This window comes from Conger conger, chromosome 1, assembly GCF_963514075.1.
Source record: "Conger conger chromosome 1, fConCon1.1, whole genome shotgun sequence".
Classification (NCBI taxonomy): Eukaryota; Metazoa; Chordata; class Actinopteri; order Anguilliformes; family Congridae; genus Conger; species Conger conger.
In genome coordinates, this window is record NC_083760.1 from 78,280,360 (window position 1) to 78,302,645 (window position 22,286).

General features: G+C 43.7%; 1 protein-coding gene across 2 annotated transcripts; it reads right to left on the minus strand.

Moving 5' to 3' along the window:
- Window positions 1-1,601: 1,601 nt before the first annotated feature.
- si:dkey-17m8.1 (C-Jun-amino-terminal kinase-interacting protein 4) lies at window positions 1,602-21,033 on the minus strand. Of its 2 annotated transcripts, none has more exons than XM_061253340.1 (28): window positions 20,892-21,033; window positions 17,899-18,270; window positions 17,385-17,579; window positions 16,956-17,076; window positions 16,609-16,679; window positions 16,424-16,497; window positions 16,239-16,311; window positions 15,308-15,504; window positions 13,508-13,785; window positions 13,275-13,332; window positions 12,964-13,116; window positions 12,772-12,811; window positions 12,067-12,194; window positions 11,483-11,536; window positions 9,456-9,596; window positions 9,104-9,239; window positions 8,863-8,949; window positions 8,727-8,774; window positions 8,288-8,429; window positions 7,482-7,524; window positions 7,278-7,358; window positions 6,786-6,853; window positions 6,510-6,658; window positions 5,600-5,771; window positions 5,395-5,508; window positions 5,210-5,305; window positions 3,870-3,962; window positions 1,602-3,159 (listed from the first exon to the last, which is right to left on the minus strand). In XM_061253340.1, the coding sequence occupies exons 2-28, from the start codon at window positions 17,995-17,997 to the stop codon at window positions 3,050-3,052; spliced, it is 3,021 nt and encodes a 1,006-aa protein (XP_061109324.1). In that variant the 5' UTR covers window positions 17,998-18,270; window positions 20,892-21,033; the 3' UTR covers window positions 1,602-3,049. The 2 variants fall into 2 exon arrangements, with proteins under 2 accessions (XP_061109324.1, XP_061109323.1); XM_061253339.1 differs by lacking the exon at window positions 20,892-21,033 and adding an exon at window positions 19,382-19,530.
- Between the last annotated feature and the right edge of the window lie 1,253 nt (window positions 21,034-22,286).

Genomic DNA, 22,286 nt, shown 5'->3' on the forward strand with positions numbered 1-22,286 from the left:
CTGACCATTTAAGCAAGTGATAAACTATAGGTATGCGTATACGGGAAATGCTCGTTAAACCATCTTATAGGCCTATCGATTGTTACTAACAAACGGTAGCAGACCAATGAGATTCACTGACGAGAGAAAAAACACGCCGTACGCTCAGGTGAGCATCCGGTATCCATTTTTAGGGTGGGGTGCAGGAAAAGGTGTCAGGTAACAATGTTGTCTTACGGTTTGTCTGTAGAAAGGTGGATCCGGAAGCACGGGACGTGTGCGAGCATAGCAAGTATTATTAAAAAGTAAAAATAAAACCCATAAGACCGTTATAATCAACTGGACACCATCAGAAAGGGTGAGTCGTGAGTGTAACTGTTAATAATGCATTAGTTAATACGTGGCTCTCATTTTAATATGACGGGAATGATTTCCTACCTGCAAGAGAAAGGTTGTACATTGTTGCTGAAATATATATTTGGGAATCTTTTTTTAAATTGGTGTTTGTTCTGATACACATTAACAATTTATTACGGTAACCTACCTATTTTCTTGAGCCATGGGCTGAATTATGCAGACTACTCAAGTCACGTTTTACACAAGGGTTACTCCATTGAGCATGCACCAGTTAATACTAACATCGCATTCAATTCGTTAAGCGAGAAGCTTAATATATTTGCCCAATAGAGTAATCAACACCTTGAGCCATATCGTAACATTTTTGAGCATATTAGGATCTCTAATGTCCTCTCACTCTAGGTGTTGAGTTCACACACCCGGGTTCAAACAGTTTGCAAACGCAGTCCACAAGTGAATATATGAATATTTGAAATTGACCAATCATTGCAGCAATTAACAATGTGGAAACTCTGCACTTTCTCCTCAACCCAGGTGGCCATGGCGGTCAAGTACGATGGTCTGTCACACTGCAAGCTTGCTCTGGTGTTTGCTGTTTTGATGGATCTAATGGGCATATCTGCCTTGCTTTTGGGAGTTTTTGCCCCCCTGGAGATAAAGGGCCGGGACTTTGGGGACCTACTGGTGTACTCTGGGGCCTTGCTGGTCCTCATGTCACTCGGGGGTTGGGTCATGTGGTACAGTGGCAACATTGAAGGCCTGACCTCTCGTAAGGAGCTGGGACACATCGGGACTGTAGTGGACCGGCTGGCTCGGACTCTTAGCCGCAGGATCCGGACACACCGGACCCCCAGTGGGGCCTAAGCTCGGGTATGTGGGGCACGTTGTCGGGGGATGGGTCTGCCATTGTTGGGTGCCTACCTCCCCCCGGTAGGATACCAGTTTGTGTCTACAGTATATATTGTGTTCTTGGTAACACTTTAGACTAAACATATGCCATTTATTAGTTAAGTAATGTAGTACGGTGTAAATGTATATGACCTGTGATTGTTCAAACATCAGTATTGGATGGTCAATAAATGTAGTTCAGGTATATTACGTGCATGTTAAAGGTTTAACAAAGGAAATTGTAAGAGAGGGCATATGTCCTTTTTTTACCTTCTGAGTACATTATACAAGCAGAAAGAAATACAATTTACTATTTTGAAAACAGACAGCCATTTATTCAACTCCCCTGCCCCCCAAATAATAAATAATGCATGGGGTGTCAAAGAATACAATGTTTTATTATCAGTCAAAATATAGTACGAACAGATCATAACTGTAATAGTATTGCACAACTGCCACCTCTTTCCATTTGTAAAAATATTTTAAAACCATTGTGTTGACTCCTTATCAATTCTCTTCTTTCTTTTAGATGGTTATAAACAAGATGAAATGACTGAGTTACCACTGCAAGCCAGACTGGCACACAGGAAATATTTTTTTAGGTTTGAGCAGGGGACCTTCAATCAACAGTATTGCAAATTACCCCATTGAGCATGTTCAAAGAGGCTCAAGTGAATACACCTTGGTATATATAGCTGTGCTGAAAGTGTGAATGTACACCGGATTATCAATGGTAGCTTTGGGTATTCTGTTCTGTTAGAATAGCGCCTTTCCTTCTGATTAATCAAATGGTTCCTTCACCATAAAGTTTTTATACTTTTTATTACATAAGACATCACATTTTTGATTGTGTGAAATGTATTTCAAACTTTGGGTGTTTTATTTGTATAAATAAATAACTGAAACCAAAATGTCTTTACCCCCTTACGGTACATATAGCTCTGTATTCATTTTGGTTTAAAAAAAATAATAAAGTCAAATATTTAGGCAGCTACACAGAATTAAAAATATAGAATGTAGTCATTTTTAATGAAAATATTGTATTTACAAAAGTTAATTTCATTTTCATCAGGGTCTAACATTTCAAGCAAGCAGGGGAAAAATGTAGACATTTCCAGTTACAATTTAGAACATTAACACAGGCACACATTTTCAAATACTGCATAAAGGTACTTGTTCTCTCCATCCTCCTCTGCAAACTAAAGAAACTTAAAATCCAAAATAAAACAAAATAAAATAATAAAAACTACACACAGTGTTATACAGTCAATATATAGAGAGAAATTGACATTAACGATACAAAGCTTTGCATGGAAAACTGGTCTTTCTGGACCTTCCAGAGTACAAACACTGACATGGGAAGAGGGAGACATGCACATCCACGTTGATAATTATAAAGTGCTATGCATCATTGTCTGGGGAGTCGAAGAAAGGATCAGAATGACATTCTGTTGTCAATTACAGTAAAAGTTAGTAAACCAAACCTACTGTGCACTTTGGTCTGAAAATGCATGAGTAATCTCCTTTGATCGAGGGCTGTTGCACGTGTTAATGTCACTCTCATGGAATGATGATGCAAAACTCATAGCAATGAGTAAGGAGACAGAAAGACCGTTTTTCAGTTGACCACTGAAACGGCTGCATGAATATGAAGACGGTTCCACAGTTGGTTATGTGACCGTGATGAAGTTAGTCGAAGCGAAGGATGAAGTCAGAGAGAAGCTAAATGCAATACAAGGCAAACCTTACTAAAGGCACACAAGTTGAATTTCCAAGATTTCTCAAGAAATGAGGGAGAGCAAACGACAACAAAGGTCAAGATGAATCAGAGGGCAGGGCTTGGTAGAGAAGGGGTGGAGCTCTGCCAGATGATCATGTGACTGCGTTCAGACCGCTGGGGGAAGGCCTCAGGGCTGCTGTCACTCCCGTCATCTCCTGAAACACACCACACTGATATGACTGGCTGCTGTCACTCCTGTGATCTCCTCTGAAACGCACCACACTGATATGACTGGCTGCTGTCACTCCTGTGATCTCCTCTGAAACGCACCATACTGATATGACTGGCTGCTGTCATGAAGAAGCTAATTCAACCCTGCACCTACATTGTTTTTGCTTGCCATGCGTTTCAACAAAATAACACATAGCATGCTTGTAGGAATTCACCAAGCATAATTAATTTCCATTTTAAGAATCAATATGCACCAATATCAGTAAACCGATGAAACAGCGTGAAAACAAAAAACATGACACCATTTTAAACCCAAGTGATACTGAGCCTCATAGCTGGGTATTAAAATGGAAAATGTTGGACGTCTAAATAATGCAAATCAAAACAGTACAGGGCCAGGTGCAACCGAGTGTGTGGAGTATGAAGTTCTGTATATGTATGGCTGGGACGAAAACTTAAAAGTTACATAACACACATTACGAAAAGCAGCACGGGGGTTTTAAATGTATATGCAAACATTTAATCAGAAATGCATCCACAATTGCCACAAACCAAAGTAAATATTTAAAATTATGCAACGTCAATATTGTAGGAGGTTACAAAAACGGTGTGGCATTTTTCACATGCACGCTAATGATCATAATAAGTATGCCATAATAATGTATTTCAATGTGTTTAAATGTGACAAACTCACCAATGCGGAAATTGATATACCCCTCTCCTCCACTGAGAATAAGCTGAGAGGTAGAGCCGGCAGCCCCAGAAGCTGTAGAGGGGTTTAAACAACCTAAAGACAGTAGACCAAAACAAATACAACCTGTCAATTGGTATTCTACATTTAGGCTACCTACCTCATGGGCTCAAAACATACTGTACAGAATTAAAGGCTGTTTACACAAACACATTCCTTCATAACAAACCATTTCATTATTTTTGCAAGCAGGATTTGCATCATGACAGCATGGGGGGACTATAACTATATGGGGCGACATGGCTCAGGCAGTAAGAGCAGTCGTCTGGCAGTCGGAGGGTTGCCGGTTCGATCCCCCTCCTGGGCTGTGTCGAAGTGTCCCTGAGCAAGACACCTAACCCCACAAATGCTCCTGACGAGCTGGTCGGGGCCTTGCATGGCAGCCAATCGCCGTCGGTGTGTGAGTGTGTGTATTAATGGGTGAATGGAGAAGCATCAATTGTACAGCGCTTTGGATAAAGGCGCTATATAAATGCCTGCCATTTACCATTTACCATAACTGCCAATAAGCACATTGTAAATTATGTACGTTTCTCACAAACTTTTATTTCAGAGCAGAATCAAGCCAGATTATTCACACCTCTTGCGGTCAAAAGTCACAAAATATTGACTGTCTGACAGTCAAAGCAGTGAACAATTAAGACAATCGATACTTTGTGACTCCTTATAGCATTATACACAAGGATTTTATTTTAATTGCTCTTCAGAAACATTCCAGATTTGGTTCTTACAATAAATAGATGATATGTAAAACTAGAGATGCAAGTAAGAATGAGGCATGAAGTATATACACAAGCAGCCTGCCAGCTTTTCATCAATGGAAATAGGAGAAACATACACAGAATGGAAGTGAAATGTACAGCAGCACAGTGCTGCCACAGTAAAAAAATAAAATAAAACATTCTGCTCAGGATGTCATTATAATGAGAAACTTTCTCATTATAACAAAATCCTTTTTGCATTATAACGAGATAACATTAGTATGCTGTTACAATGAGAAAAGGATCTTGTTATAATGAGGAAAAATTGCATGTTATAACAAGAAAAAATTCTCATAACGAGATACTGAGTGGAAAACTATTTTCTCATTGTGGCAGTGATGTGCTGCCATCGAAATGGGCTTCAGCCAGGTGGTGAGACACTGTATTAGGAATTGATAAGAGGGTGAAAAACGAGTAATGAGTTTAGAAACTTAATCAGAACGGTTAAGAAAAGCAATTATTTAAAAAGAAATACGCTGTGAAAGTAGTTACTGGGAAGTGATTTTTGAAGGACTTACGAACCTGGAGCTGAAATTATAAATTTGACAGCCTGACGGTGTCCATGGTAACACAGCTGGGCCCCAGGCAGAGAACAGTATGGGATGGAGGATTCTGAGCCTATGAAAGAGGGTGGACAATAAAACCTTCACAATGGCTCCAGCTGAGTACCAGTAACCGCTTTCCTTCAGTTGGCAGCAGGCACTCACCCAGACGCACAGGGATGGAGAATACCGCACCACTTCCGGTCCCCACCCACAGCCGCCCACAGATGAGGGCGAGCGAGGAGATCTGTAGGGGGGAGAGGGACAGGAAGGCTGGGCCTGCAGAAATGGAGAGAGATGAAGAGAAATGGGCGTGATATTCCATTTCACAACTAGACAAAAGAACACGGACAAGTTACAAAGTACAGACCCAGGGTGTTGGTGACCGTTGGTGTCAAATCGACTTCCTGTAGAGGCCGGCCGGTCGCCCAATCAAAGAGGCGGAGGGAGGGGTCCAATCGGCAGGAAGTCCAAACACCACTTCCTGCAGCACACAGGAAGCGCACTTGCTGCTCGCTGCGCTCAGATACAGAAAACGAGTGCTGAGAAACGGGGAGAAAAGTGCACCGTGAGGATGGGCAAAACTGCCACTTCTGTGAGTTCTGTGAAACTGGCTTACTGAAGCCACTTACTCCCAAAATTGATTCAAAATAGTTTGTTATGGATACACATTAGCAAGGCCTTGGCAATGAACCCATAATACCAGTGACTTTTGGTTTCATTGCAGCCAGTCTGCCAGACAATTTGTTTAAATAATCAGCCCATCATAACTGCTTCCCTGGTTAGAAAATAATGTGAAGCAACATTGTCTGAGTTAATTTACTGTGAAACAATTACGAATACATTTTTGGCAAATTCTTGAAGAACAGATAGAGACAATTTCAATGAATTTACATCACATTACATTACTGGCATTTGGCAGACGCTCTTATCCAGAGCGACATACAGTTGACTAGACTAAGCAGGAGACAATCCTCCCCTGGAGCAATGCAGGGTCAAGGGCCTTGCTCAAGGGCCCAACGGCTGTGCGGATCTTATTGTGGCTACACTGGGATTCAAACCACCGACGTTGCCAGTCCAAGTCATTTACCTTAACCACTACACTACAGGCCACGCCCAATATCTACAATTGACCTAAAAATGAGTGAATATTTTAATTCAGAGGAGTTTGCCCTCCACACCCCTCCAATCAATGTAGAGACTTGCATGTTCCTCCCTTTTCTCCAGCAGCCAAACGGGTGGTTAATACAGATACAGATCCACCGTTCTCATCCTCTCACCTGCACTTTCCGGCTCTGGACGTCGATCACGTGAACCCTGTTCCAGTAGCCCACCCACAGCGCCGGCCCCTTGGCCAGGCAGCAGCGAATGGGCTGCAAGGGGGTGGAGCCCAGGGGGAGCAGCTCGCGATGGAGGAGGTCCCAGCCGCCTGTCAGCGCGTCGTTTGTTATCGTTTAGACAATGTTTACAGCAGAAACACCGTCTCAAATGCACACATGCAGGACGGTAGGGGTGTGTGTGTGTGTGTGTGTGTGTGTGTGTGAGGGCATACTCACCTGGATTCTCTTTGAAAAATGCCAGTGTTCCGTTGGCTAATCCAGCGATCACCTGACCCTGAGTATACCTGAAACGTATGAGATTATAAAGAGTGGTTGAGAAGCTGCATGGCACTAATATGGCTTTAAACCACATTACTACTTACTCCTACATAAGTGTATATCATTCCTACATAAGAGTATGTCATTATTTTGCGTTGTGTTGTATGAAAACGGTTTTATAGATAGAACCCATTGTCAGATTAATCTACAATGGCCCAAGTCCCGATCTTTGTTGTATTCTTAGCACTTGAAAGTGCTCTTCCCTGGAAGGGCATTCAACACGCTTGTCCCTGGTTATGGGTATGCACTTTGGTGTATGTCTGCCAAATGCCTACAATGTAATGTAAAACAATGGGAGACAGAAAGCCCTCCAGAGACACACGGATTCTAATGAGAGACAAGAGAGACTAACACACTCCAGTGAAAGTGAGGGGATGAGGTGTTACTCACGTGAGAGAGTGCACTCCCTCAGAAAGAGAGACAGACTGTAAACAGCGCCGCCTGGCTGTGGAGGCAGAGTGGACTAAAACACTGCAGGACAGAAAAGAAAGCAGCTTCACAGTCATTCGGTACCGCCTGTCTTGCACAGTACAGTACACTCGCTGTTGCGATTCTGTCTTACAGTATCTGTACTTATTTCACAGATAATCTCACCTTCCATCCTGAGTGCCAATCCACACCGTTCCGGCCGAGTCCCCTGGTGCAGAAAAAAAAGGATTAAAGAGGAAAAGCACTTGGAAACTGACAGAATAACATGGTGTATGTAGTCATCTGTAATGACTCCACACTACACCTACACCTTCTGATTCTAAGCCTCTATCCTGTTTTTTTTCAAAGCTCAATCAAGAGCTCCTAACAGCATTTTAAATCAGGTTAATAGGCCTTTTATATCGGGTTCCTATGAACAGGCTGGAGCCACATGATTCCGTTTCATCTTCAAGTACTTGAGATGCAAGACCAGTCCAGCGCATGGGGAATATACACATAATAAGTTAAGGACTTGGCATAAATCTAGATGTGGGAGAGTGATTCAGCTGTAGTCAGATATGGAGTAAAGCATTAAATGGTAATGGTAAATGGTTGGCATTTATATAGCGCCTTTATCCAAAGCACTGTATAAATGATGCTTCTCATTCACCCATTCATACACACTCATACACTAATAGCGATTGGCTGCCATGCACAGCACCAACCAGCTCGTCAGAAGTATTTGGGGGTTGGGTGTCTTGCTCAGGGACACTGAGGGTCACACCCAGGGTGGAATCGAACCGGCAACCCTCCGACTGCCATACGACTGCTCTTACCGCCTGAGCCAATTTTGCCCCATTAACAAAATAAAAATAAAATAAATAAACTCAATAACTTTCAGCATGTGGCAACTCCACCCATTAATAAATTCTCAATCTCCCATTACTAGCTTCATGGCATTTGCACTCCCTCAGTGTATTATCCAGACTGACCAGTAGGGGGCACGGCGCAGAGACAGAGTGCTGGTGAAGTGGGCGGGAGGCTGAACTGATCCAGGACAGTGTTGGAGCGTGCTGGGTCAATCACCGTGACATCACTGCTGGAGGCGGGGCCAGAGACCACCCAGACTGCACACTGACAAAACAAAAATATGAGAGGGAGGCTTATGATTTTAGTTTAAAGAGATAGTCCACAATTTTAAACAGCATTTCCATTTTAGTGTTTGTTCTCAATTGAGCCAGACAGTTTTTTGTGTGTAATTTAGACAGATTTATAAAATGGCAGTCATCTCAAAACTGGCTGGTACAATGAGGTTATGTTTCCAGATTAAGTGAGCTATCCCTTTAAGTGTGTCCACAACATTCATGATTAACCAGTACCAGAGGCACCAGTATTAATTACCTGTGGTTACTGACTGACTGGGATACTTACCGTCTGCTCACCCGATATCTCGGGTGTGACTGCTGTAGCACAGGACAACTGCAGGTAAAGTAAAGAAAACATCATCAATCATCATCATCATCATCACGCCCATGGACAACTGCCCGTTCAGACCGTTCACTCGCACCTTGGCTGTGGCATCCTTCTGGTCCAAGAGTCTCAGCTGGACCAGAACCGGGACATCTTTTGGTTCAGCCGGGGGACCCGTGTAATCCTGCAATTCAAACTCCAGCATCTGACACTTGTTTTATGTTCAGCTACACCTGGGCAATAGAGCAATACTGCGGTTTGTTTAATCTGTACACACCAAATATAAAAGTATGCAGGGACTGTGTGTGAGTCTGTACGCATGTAGGAGTGTGTGTTACCTGTGCTGCGTGGGGGGGAGGCATGCTCCAGCCGTGCAGCTGCCTCTTTCCCAGACTGCTCCACACATGGGAGCGGATGTCCCTGTAGAGCTCCTTCCTCCTCACCCGCGGAGAGAGCACGGCAGGAGGAGAACCTCTGAGAGAGCGGGGGGGGGGGGGGGGGAATGAGCAAGAAAGGCAGAGAGGGACAGAGCAGGAGAGCAGGCGAGAGACGGAAAGCAAGAGGGGGACAGAGGGAGAGGTGCATGTCATTACACTGACATGCATCTCGTGAGTTGTTCCCTAAAGTGTAACACGGGTGAGGTAAGTTACAAAGCCTGTTTCTCCCTAAAGTTTATTTGAATCAGCTCACTCTGCTGGAGTCTGATTGACAACCAGTTGTCGTGGAGACAGTGGCAGCAGGAGCGGTTGGGTTGAACCTGGGGGAAGGGCTTGTGCTTCTTCTGGGCGTGGGGCGAATGGATCTTTGGTGAGGCCAAACAAGCGGTTGAACCTAACAGATGTTAAAGAGAAAGTTAATTTGACTCATGTGAAACACTTTCAAATAATAACATGACTCATTTAATCAATACGGGGCTATTAGTTTGAGCAAAGGTCGACCAACATTAACATAAGAGGTAAATATTTACATCTGAACCAAATCCAGTTTTTACTCCATACAACACAAAATAAAACAAGAAGTCCAAGGTTTTAGCACAATGCAGCTTTCTAAAAACATTAAGGTCATATTAAGTTAAATATTAAGTTAAAATCTAATGCATCATATACCCGTATGGTAATATGTACTTAATATGCGCTCATGCCACCCCGCTTCTCATTGGTCTCCACTGGATTCCTATTGCCGCACGCATCCGATTCAAGGCCCTAGTGTTGGCATTTCAGGCTGCTAAGGGGACGGCCCACCTTACATACAATCCTTGATCACTCCCTACTCCCCAGCTAGACCACTCCGGTCTGCCAGCTCTGGTCGCCTTATGGTTCCCTCTCTACGTGCACCTGGCGGTCGAGCTGCACGTTCACGCCTGTTTTCCGTTCTGGTTCCTCAGTGGTGGAATGACTTGCCTACCACTGTCAGGACAGCAGAATCCCTCCCCCTATTTCGACGCAGACTAAAAACCCACCTTTTCAAACTCTACCTTAGTCCTCCCTCCTGATTTCCCCCGCCCCCTTCTCTGATATCCCTATCCTCCTTATCCAACCTCCCCAAAAAAAAAAAAAAGTCACTTATGACTATATGTTTAGAACAGCATTTCATGTGTACTTTCCTAGTTATGGATGTTGTGCTTTGATTTGTGGAAGAACCTATGCACTTGTAAATCGCTTTGGATTAAAAGCATCTGCCAAATGACTAAAATGTAAATGTAAATGTAATGCCAAAAGCCATATTAATGTGATAATCAATGTAAACAATGTGATCGGTAGCCACAAATGTGAAAATCAATATATGCACTCATGATTAGTAAAATGCATAGATCCAGATAAATGTGATAGACATGCATAGACCATATATATATATATGCCCATATACATGCGTGAAAGTATAGGGTTGTATTAAGTTTAATTGTTGTATTAATTAAGTCACATCCACTGTTGGTTATACGGTATCCCGTTCGCTGTTTGTATGCACTTAAGAAAAAAAGACCACTAGAGGCTCCCTGGGGCTGCGTTGGCCCGTCAGGAGAACAAGGACCCTGGGGATTTGGAACTCTTCCAGGGTGGGGGTGGGGGGGGGGGCGTTCGGCCCTACAGGCACTTGTGGAGTGAACAAACATATTTTTAGAACGACAATGATTTCACAATACTGGCCAAAATTGGCACCAAACCAACCAGAATGTACCTATCCTTATCAGGGATTGTGAAGTCATTGTGGTGCGGTGAAAAGAGACACCTGTTGGAAGAGATAAGCCTGTTTGGAAACTGTATAAAACCTGTCTGTAACTGTATGGATTTGGGTCACTCTGCAGAGACACACCACGGCTTTATGATTCGCTGTTAGAGAATAAAGTCTGATATTCTGAAGATTCTTTTATTGAAAATCTTTAAGAAATTCTACACAAAGTCTGGAAATCTTTTTGATTGGAAGACCAGAACAACAACCCTGTCACAAAATAAATTATTCAAATGCCATCAATTGGTCATCATGATTCCCATTGTGACCCCAGAACATCCCTCAAGAGTAAAACCAATCCCAGCATCCATCAGAAATGCCAGCAGGGTGGGACAGGAGTGAACACATCGTGTCATTTTAAATATATCTCCATGGAAAACAAAGTATCCTGGCATGTACTGGATTCCATGCCAACTGTGTTTTATTGATCTGCATGATGGAATAAGAAAGATGGACAGACAGATGGATGGGGAAATCTCTCTTCTTCTTACCTCCTCCACACAGTGCTCTTCCTGTCTTCTGCACTCCTCACCTCCTTGGTGGCTCTGGAAGACCAAGAGGCCATGTATTGAATCAGAGGGAGAATGGGTATGGTGTGGAGTGCAGACATGGCTTGGCGTGTGGAGATGGTGTGGACATGGCTTGGCGTGTGAAGATGGTGTGGACATGGCTTGGCGTGTGGAGATGGGAGTGCAGACATGGCTTGGCATGTGGAGATGGTTTGGACGTGGGCATAGACATGGCTTGGCGTGTGGAGATGGAGTGTGGACATGGCTTGGCGTGTGGAGATGGTGTGGACGTGGGCATAGACATGGCTTGGCGTGTGGAGATGGTGTGGACGTGGGCATAGACATGGCTTGGCGTGTGGAGATGGTGTGGACGTGGGCATAGACATGGCTTGGCGTGTGGAGATGGTGTGGACGTGGGCATAGACATGGCTTGGCGTGTGGAGATGGTGTGGACGTGGGCATAGACATGGCTTGGCGTGTGGAGATGGAGTGGACGTGGGCATAGACATGGCTTGGCGTGTGGAGATGGTGTGGACGTGGGCATAGACATGGCTTGGCGTGTGTACCTGATGGTCTGGGACCTCCGCACAGCCTCCTGCAGCTCGATGAGACGCTCCTTGTACTGGTTCTTCTCCATCACCACCCGCGCCATCTCTGAGCGAGAGAAGCGCCGCAGAGAGAGGGGCAGGGAGGACTGCAGGGGAAAGGAGGGGCACACATCACTCCCACCCACCAAAACAGGGGCAAGAGGATCCGTTTGGGTACAAAACTAAAGTATCCCGCTGAAGTCAATCATTCATTCATTCATCCATTCATTCATTATCCTAACCCGCTTATCCTGAACAGGGTCGCAGGGGGGCTGGAGCCTATCCCAACATACATTGGGCGAAAGGCAGGAATACACCCTGGACAGGTCGCCAGTCCATCACAGGGCACACACACCATTCACTCACACACTCATACCTATGGGAAATTTAGACTCTCCAATCAGCCTAACTTGCATGTCTTTGGGCTGTGGGAGGAAACCGGAGTACCCGGAGGAAACCCAGGCAGACACGGGGAGAACATGCAAACTCCGCAGAGAGGCCCCGGCCGGGGATTCAAACCCAGGACCTCCTTGCTGTGAGGCGGCAGTGCTACCCACTGCACCATCCGTGCCACCAGAAGTCAATCATGTCAAATTCAATTATCGTATTCAATTATGCAAAACTACAGTGCTTACCGAATTTGAAAATGAGAGGGAAAAAATTAAATAATTTGATGCAACTCACCTCGTCTTCACTCTGACTCTCCTCAAGCTCTTTCCTCAGCCTTCAGGAAAGGAGGAACACATCACAGGAGGGACACGTGGCAGGATCAGTATGTAGAAATGTTTAGAACCATTTTGAAATGTTTCATAAAATAATTCTGAAATTATGGAACTAAACCAAAAATAAACACAGAATTTGCATGGCAACACGGACCGCTTTGTCTCCTCTTCCATCTCCCTCATCCTCCCTTCCAGTCGAGTGACAGTTTCCTGGCAAGTCTCCACCTCTAGGCTGAGGGCAGACCTCTCATTGGTCAGTTCTTCGACACGCGAGATGAGTGCCTTTCTGGCTGCCTCGACCAGTTCACTGAGGAAAAACACAGGGGAAATACAGGGCACAACCTGAACAACCAGTGCAGTGACTTACGCAAACAGAGAGGGGAACGCTGCTCTAGCAGAACAGCAGAACAGCAGAACAACAGCGGATGCATTGGCATGACAATGATATGAGAGAGATGTTCTTACTGGGTGCGTTTCAGTTCCTCATACTGTAAAATAATCTCTTCAAACTGGTCGGAACTCCCTGAAGAGAAAACAGGAAGTAGCGAGACGAGCAGAGACAGTTAGTGCCTTAAAAACATGTCTGCACTGACAGGCAACTGTAGCGTAGATGTTCTTTCTCCCCCGTTTACTCAGACTCCCACACCCACAGCCTGTCTCTCTCCCCAGTACCTGGCACCCGTCCCAGGCCCCCTCACCTCTCACACTGGCCCCTCTGTCCACACTCTCCACAAACTCCCGACTCAGCTCCGACAGCTCGGAGAAAACCGAGTCTGTGTTCCTCAGCTCCCACTCCAGGCTGTCCTGGTCCTCCTCCTCCTCCTCCTCCGCCTCCGCCTCCGCCTCCGCCTCCTTCCCGGGTTCCTGGTCCTCCAGCTGCTCCCGGTCCACCTTGGCCACCTCCTCCTCCCCTTGGGGCTTGGGCTTGGGCTCGGCACTGAGGAGCTGGCTCAGGTTCTGTGCGGTTTTGGGGGTACTGATGGAGAGACAGAGAGGATATCGAGCATTACACACCGCTACACCACTTCTTCCATTGTGAACCCGTGTCTGTTGATCTCTATTGCTGGACAGATATTTGAGTTTATCGGAGATGGGCAAAACATCGCATTTACAATACTTGCACGACAAATTGTTCAAACAATCCTTAAACTGTAAACTTGAAAACACTTGTTTTTTCTCTACATTTATTGTTGAACAGATTACTTTGGGCTTGACACACTAAGGGGACTAAGCATGTTTGTTACTATACACAACATATCAGATTAATGCTCCTTGAATTATAAGGTATGTGCAGCTCTATATTTGAGCTTGAATGCAATGACTTGACACTCCAACTATAAACTAAATGCCTCATAAAACATGAATCACCAACACACTAAAAATATAATGCCTAATGCAGCTCTTGGAGGGCGACAGTCCCCTCTATGAAATGTATAAAACAGCAAATATACTGTATGTATGAAATATAATATGAATATTCAATCTATATCACACAGATGAAGAGAACTTGCAAGCTGTTAGTTTACAACTTGTCATTTGAAATTGGAGGAGAAAAATAAAAATAAAAATAAATTTAACTTGAGGAACAATCAGGCCAAACAGTCCTGACCTTTGACCTTGGGTTCTGAAATCGTCAAGGCTCTGGGAATCAATGAGGTCAGAATTCCACAAGATACGGCGGCCTGTAGCATAGTGGTTAAGGTGAATGACTGGGTCAGTGGTTCTAATCCCGGTGTAACCACAATAAGATCCTCACAGCCGTTGCGCCTTGCCCTGCATTGCTCCAGGGGAGGATTGTCTCCTGCTTAGTCTAATCAGCCGTTGGGCCCTTGAGCAAGGTCCTTAACCCTGAATTCCTGATTGTCTCTTGCTTAGTCTAATCAACTGTACGTCGCTCTGTATAAGAGCGTCTGCCAAATGCCAATAATGTAATGTAATGTAATTGCCTAGGTTCAGCCAAGTATCAACTCACAACGCACAAACATGACAATAAGCAACATCATTTAAACTACTGTACCGCACTGAATCCATTGCTTCTCCAAGAATAGAATCACTGCTGCCTGGATGTTCCCATTTCAAGTGTGAAATAATGCCTGATCTCTTACTTCACATATTTAGAATTATGATCCATTTAACTTAGATATTTGTATTCAGATGACTTTGACAGTACTAGATATCTTTATAGATAGCCCTAGATTACAGTTTATCTGGAGAAGCGTCAGCCACCTGCAGTCATATGAACAGCAGGCATTTTCAGCTGGAATAATTGCGAGGTTCAGCGAGACGGAGCGCTTTTGGAGATTAGCCTCAGCTTCACAAGCCTGGGCTTATCGATGGTAATACTGTAATAGTGGTTTTGCTGCCAGCCCTACTGACACAGAATTCTTCCAGCTACATTTAAACAATGCTCCAACACTCCAGTCAACACTCATTCAGTCAGGATTTCGTCAGTCCTCCACAGAGCACCAACGGTCAACAGCACAGGGCAAGCGCAGTACCTGGCCAGCCCAAAGTGGTCCAGCTGTCCCAGCTCTGGAGTGGAGCTGATGATGGAATCCACAAAGGAAGGATCAGTCCCCTCCTCTTCAGATTCCATGAGCTTGTCATTCCCCTTGTCAGCCTCGGCAACTGGAGTTTCCAAAGGGGCGAGGTCACTGTTGGTCTCTGCTACTGGCTCAGTCTGTACAGGGCAATTCTGTCAGAATAGACAAGGTGTGAATCAGCTCAAGTACAAAACCAAATTTGTTTCCAATCAATGTGCCATATGTTTGCATGAATTAAAGTACACAAAGTTATTACTTTATTAGGAATTTATTTGACTAATTTTTTAAACTTAGTCTTCTGCTGCTGTAGCCTATCCACTTATTGGTTTGACACATTTTGTGTTCAGAGATGCTCTTCTGCGTACCACTGTTGTAATCTGTGGTTGTAAGTGTTACGGTCAGCTTCGACCAGTCTGACACTTCCCCTCTGACGTCTCTCATTAACAAGGCGTTTTTGCCCACAGAACTGCAGCTCACTGGATTTTTTTGGTTTTTAGCACCAAATCCCAGGAGATCACCAGTTTCTGAGATTGTTGGTCTAGCACCAACAATCATTCCACGGTTAAAGTCGCTGAGATCACATTTCTTCCCCATTCTGATATTACATTATATTACACACACATACTTCTTTCAGTTCAACCATGTACAGAAATTAAATAGTCAGTATCTCCTAAAAAATATAGGATAATGCTTTTTTTATCAGTTTTTATCAGTATTTTACCCGTCATGCATGTAGGAACAGATCCAATACTAAATATCACCCAAAGTGATTACTGAATGAAATAACAAAAGCTAACCATACCTTCCAGGGATAGGCAAGATGTTTTTGTGACCAGAACAAAAACTAGTTTCTAAAGTGGCTAAAAATGAAAATGTGAGTATTTACCTGCATAACAGGGGGTACGAGTTGGATACCCAGGTCAGGTGGGACATCAGAACTCTTTAAACACACATGGTTCCTGGATGTATACAAACAAAAACAAATAAGAATAAGGAATTGCATTTCAATTCAGAAAATAAACAGAGCACACACAATAAAAGTGTTATACACGTAGACACACAAACACACACCTTAATGGGGAGAGGGACCCTTCTCTCTCAGAGTCTTTTTTCTTCTCAACAACATCACGATAACTGTGCAACAGCTGATGAAGAGAGAGCGATAGAGACATAACTCAGCATACACTGTTATATGAAGCATGTACCCTTTTTTCTCTCTATACATTACAATGCACATAGGGAGAACGCGGCCTAACCTTGTGGTGTGTGTTTTTCAGCGTGTTCAAGTCCCGAGCCAGGCTTGTCCTCTGCTCCTCTAAAGCCAGCACTGTCACAAAACAAGCAATAGGAGAAGTATCTAATGTTAAATTCCAAAACAATCATCAGTGCAGTAAGGATAACGACAACCACGGTGCTAGTTACGCAGGTACCCGGGAGCACAGAAAGAACCACTTAACAATAGGAGAGTGCTAGATTTGGCAGACAGACTTAACAAATGAAATACAAAATAGGGAGAAATAATATGAATGAATGAACAGTGCTGAAAAAGCACCAGGCACACTGATGGAAGGAGAGAAGGCAGACAAGCAGACGAGGCGCTCACACTGGTCTGCCTGCTCTCGGGCCTTCTTCTCCAGCTCCCTCTCCCTCCGCTCTCTCTCCTTCTCCCTTCCACGCATGGCCCGGCGCTCCTGCTCAAACTGGTCATCCAGCTCCAAGTAGCGCTAACAGGGGACACAATGGAGCCATTCACATGACCATTAGTGCCATTTACTACAGCACTGCGGTTCAAAAACGAAATCTCAGTTTGCACTGACGTTTCAGTTCAGCGGAGCAGAGTACATCCTGCTTCCTCTCTGGTTTTTTGCCTTTTTCCTGTCAGTCAGGTTTAACCAAAAGAAGAGCTCTCTTTGCTCTATGCACATGTAGTGTCACGCTGTGTCTTACTCCAGAAAATAATAATATACTAATGTACAGTGTACGCATATTTAGCCTGTCCCCGTGAAGCACCACTCCTGCCCTTCCCTCTCACCTCCTGGCTCTCCCTCTTCAGAGCCCTCTCGCTCTGAAACCTGGTCAACAGCTCCTCTCTCTCGCCCTGCTCCCTCTCCGCCACCGCCTCCATCTCTCTGAGCCGGGCGCGGCAGGTAGCCAGGCCCTCCAGCACCCATACCAGAACGGGCACCAGCGACTCCACCACATCAGCCCCGTGGGTCTCGATCACCGTCTGCAGGGCAGGGAGAGCGGGCTCAGGCGTAATGCACACACTGTCTGGACTGAGCGAGTGCGTGTGCGTGTGGCAGGCAGATGAAGTGCAAGGCCAGGGTTTGAGACAGGCACAGAGGCGAGACAGAGGTGACACTTTAAGACATACCAGGTCGCATAATCTCTTAACGGACTAGAAAGAACTACAGAAGAAGAACTACAGTCAGAAAGAACTACAGAAGAAGAAAAACAGCAACAGTCAGAAAGAACCACCAAAGACAGCTGGAGAGCAGGCAGCTCAACGTTCAGAGAAACAGACAAATAAAGGCATTTTTTTTTACCTGCAGCTCGGAGTAGACCTTCCCTGCTTCTTCACTCACGATGTCAGGATCCAGGTCCACCTCTCCTGCCGCACAGAGGACGCTCTCCCCACAGTCCATAGTCACACTGCTACCCTGGCCCTTAGTATCAGCTCAACTCTATCTATACCCTCAGTCTGATAAATATCTACCTAAGAATCTATGTTATTCTATGTTTCTTATACATCAGCTTAGTTCTGCTTCCTCCATCTTTATGGCTCATTCCTCTAGATACCCACCATTAAATCTTCAACCGAACCTCCTAACAGCAGATATTTATATATCTATAAATATGGTCAATACACTGTGAACCTGCTCATTTATCTGATGTCAGGAGGTGTTTTGATACCCATTCTGAAAAAAAACAACAAAAAAAAAACAGAAGAATCATTCAATGTCCTACTAGATACTGTTTTTGTGTTTTTTATGGGGGGGGGGGGGGACTTTCAACAAGGAGTCAGAATGCAGACCAAAGTTCCTCTTTACTGCAAACTAAATCTGGAACTGTAAGCCAAAAAAAAAAAACTGCAGTTCACACATCAATAAATTCAGCAGGCCCTTTATCTTGCCTCCTGCGTTCCAGTGCTTACACCTCCACCTAACTGCATTCCATAGCCTGAACTCTGCCCCATAACATCTGCCACTGTAAAGTGCTTTTAACTTGCTGTGCTTCACAGCCTTCCCTGTCACCCTACTCTCACAGGCCGCTCCTCTGGCCCTCTCTGAGTTGCTACAGTGACCATAGGACAGGGCTCTCCATGCCCAAATCTGGCATTCTCCTATCATCCTCCACCAGGCAGGCTAACGTCAAAAAAAGCCTAATGCTTTGCACATTAATGCTGCTACATTGTCCACGCACTCTCTGTGGTACCTCTTACAACAGCTACATCACAAACACCATGCTTTTCCATGCTGCGCTCTCTGTGTACGCTTGTCAGCTTTACTACCTGTACTACGTGGAGACCTGGCATTCAAAGCGCTGCTAAGGAATATAACTTTCTGTCATTAATCTTGTCCTTCCAGCCGAACAGAACAGCGCATCTTACCACTATTGGTTACTTTGACATGATCAATTCTTCATCATGGGGGGGGGGGGGTGTCTCATCTACTAAATTGGAAAATATTCTAGACCAATATTTTAAATACAGAAACAGAAAACGATATCCTTTAGGAATCAATACATGAATAACAATCCAATACGAGTGACTCTTATCAATTTAATCGATTCTGTTGTCGTGTCTGTCTTTTGGTTTCTCTTTCAAACAAACACATACACACACACATGCGAACAAACCAACTAAACACGCAAAATACATGGCAAGTAAAATAACGCTGACAAATGCAGAAACAAATAGCACTGGCTGACGGACACCTTGGACGTCATTCGTTGAATTAGCTAGCTAGTTCGTTTGCTAACAGAAAAACTTACAGGCTATCTTAAGTAACTCTTTCGTTTTTGACCCACCTCTCCGTGCCGCAATCTTTTCCGCTGTTTAAAAAATAGCTCTACTTCATTCTTCTGAATAAACCATATCTAGCTTTTTCGCAACTTATTTTTCTTACTTTAGGAAAGATATCTATTACTCTCAACGAGTTTGAAGAATGGGGGCGTTAATTACCTGCAAGGACTGTGACGGGAAGTGTATTCAGACCTATCAATGTCTTCAAGGTGTTCACGGGAACCAATAGCAATGCCAAGAAGGCGGGACGAAGGTGGGTTTTTTTAACCTAGGAAAAAAATATCCTGAAACTTGAACACAAACACGTGACTAGGGTGTCATGTGACTTGAATCACGCAAATCTAATACCTGTGTGAATTATTGACGTAACAATTTGTAGTAGTGCAGCATTATCTTTTTATTTTTGCACCACTGTAGTTTTTCAGATGCGTATGCCGTTGACGCAAGATTAGCTACTATAGCGCTAATATTGCATTAGACCTTGGAAAGTATTTATGCTGCACAACCTAAATAGATTTATTGTACAGTAGGCAGGCAGTGAGTCACTCACGTGAACTAGGCAAGTCAGCTTATGCAACTGGTTGTTGAAACATTTAGTCGTTATTTCTGTGGCTGTTCCTGAAATAACAGGTTGGATGAGATAAGAGCACTGAGGAAGTATTTGTCTTCTGTTGTTTTGTTGGATTTATTTCAGAAAGCTTAGTTTGCTTTCCTAAGATGAGTAGCGTTTCATTGCAACGTGTAGAGACAGTCTGTTAGTTTAGTGGTCTCGCGCCTTTTTATTTATTGTTGTCAACCAGGACCTTTGTCAGAAAGGTCCTAGGTTTCTTTTACTTTTAACAAAAACATTTAAAAAAAAACGCATTATGAGTATGACATATTGATGATCTTCAATGTAATGAAAGCAAGTAGCAATACAGGCTAGTCAGCAAAAATAGAAATACAGAGGGCCAGAGGGGTCTCAAATTACTCTGTAGAATTCTTTAAACCGTTTTTAACAATATGGAAATTGGATGATGTATTACTAATATAATGGGATTATCTGATACTAATATAGTGCTAAAAACTAGTTGTATTCGACATTACATCATAGTCGATGGAAGGTGGTACCTTCAAAAGCCGCAAACCTAAAGAAATGGTCATTACAGACCGTTTACCATAGTGCGTACCACTATCACTCTAGAATAATTTTTAAGCTCTAGAATGATAGTTCAATGTGGTAACTTCTCTAAGTCAAAAACTGGTTCAGTGACCGAGGTATTGACTGAAATGTGTCAGGCCTGCGATACAATACACCTGTCCCCAAAAGATGAAGTCGTTTTTAAAAGGTACAGTTGATACACAACCACCATAATAATTCATTATGCACATGAATCTTTGAGCCAGACATTCAGTGAGAAGTGCTTGTGATTAAGGCTTCACTACCACGATTGAGAACTATATTTCTGCACATTGTTTTCAATTTCTCGTATAGTACGTTTAAATATTTAAAAAAAACACTTCAAATATACTTACTCAAATATCCTTTGTACCAATACTTGCTTTTACTTGGACATAGCATCTTCCAACTGATCAAATACAGTCATCAACCAACAGTACATTACAACCATCAGGCTCAGTGCTGTCTTCAGAGCTCAGGGGCTGGATTAGATTTTAGAGGCATTTTTCAAAAAAATGTTTTAAAGAGACATAGGAAATGGTAATGGGAACCACTCAGTAGCAAGCAAGCTGAAATGGGAGAAGATCAGATCAAGACACGAGTTCATGAAGTGCACAGTAGGTGGAGACAAACACAGACACACACACACACACACACACTCACACAGGAAATGTGGACAAATGGTTATGCATATCTGTATCCTACATATTATGTAGCATGCCAATTAATCTGTACATTGTGCCTTTCTATTTTTTCCCTTTTCAGAAAAATACCTACCATAGACACACCCTTGTTGGCCCTCCTCCTATGATAACATGAAAACACCAATAACTCCTCTTGAATGATGGAGTGAGACCTACGTAATACACAGCGGATCTCCGTGGGCTGGAATCGACCATTCCTTTGGCATCAGACACTTCCTGTGTGCACTGTGGTTATTTCCAATGCTTTGGTACAATGAAAGGTTGGTACACTCCAGCAATGAGTGAGGATATGATATGTAATATTTGCAATGATCCTTTATGTACTTGATCATCATATTTGACTTATTTATGTACCCCCTTGTTACACAATGCCCTTTGGAATTCCAAGTTGTGTTTCATTGCTGCAAACCTCTCTACTTTGGTCAGAGCTCAGACAAGCCTACTCCCTCCTTGGGAATAAGCAATGCAAGCTGTGGCTTCTTTCTGCTATTTCACCAGCAAAACTCACACAGGTACTGAGGTGGATGGGGATTCTTCATCTGCAGACAGCCTATGGCTGCCCAGTTGACTAGAGTGGTTTGCCTGTGCATGAGTCCCGGCAATTTTACTGCCAATTTTGCACCAATTCTGCAGGCCACAGTTGGACCTCTGCATGCTAGAGCTGCAGCCTTTACAAAATGTTTTTTGCAGCATTCAAATGTTATTTGACTGGTTACAGATGTTCCTAAACTATAGAAGGGGCTGAAGAAATAGTATTACTGTATTTCATTAACATACTTTACATACACCAGAGGAAATGAGAGAAAAGCTTGCAATTCACTCCACCCCTTTCACAGGAAACACTTAAAGCGTTTCCTGTTACATTCCTGCCTGATTGAGAAAAAGGGTCCAGAGAGACATGGAAAGGTTTCTTAGCTCTAATGCTGACCCCTAACTGAACCTGAACCTTTAAGTGAGCACAGTAATGTTATGTTGTAGGTTTATGTACTATTAATATGGGTTGGGACAATGATGACTTTTTCTTCTTCAATGATGTAGTTTTTTCTT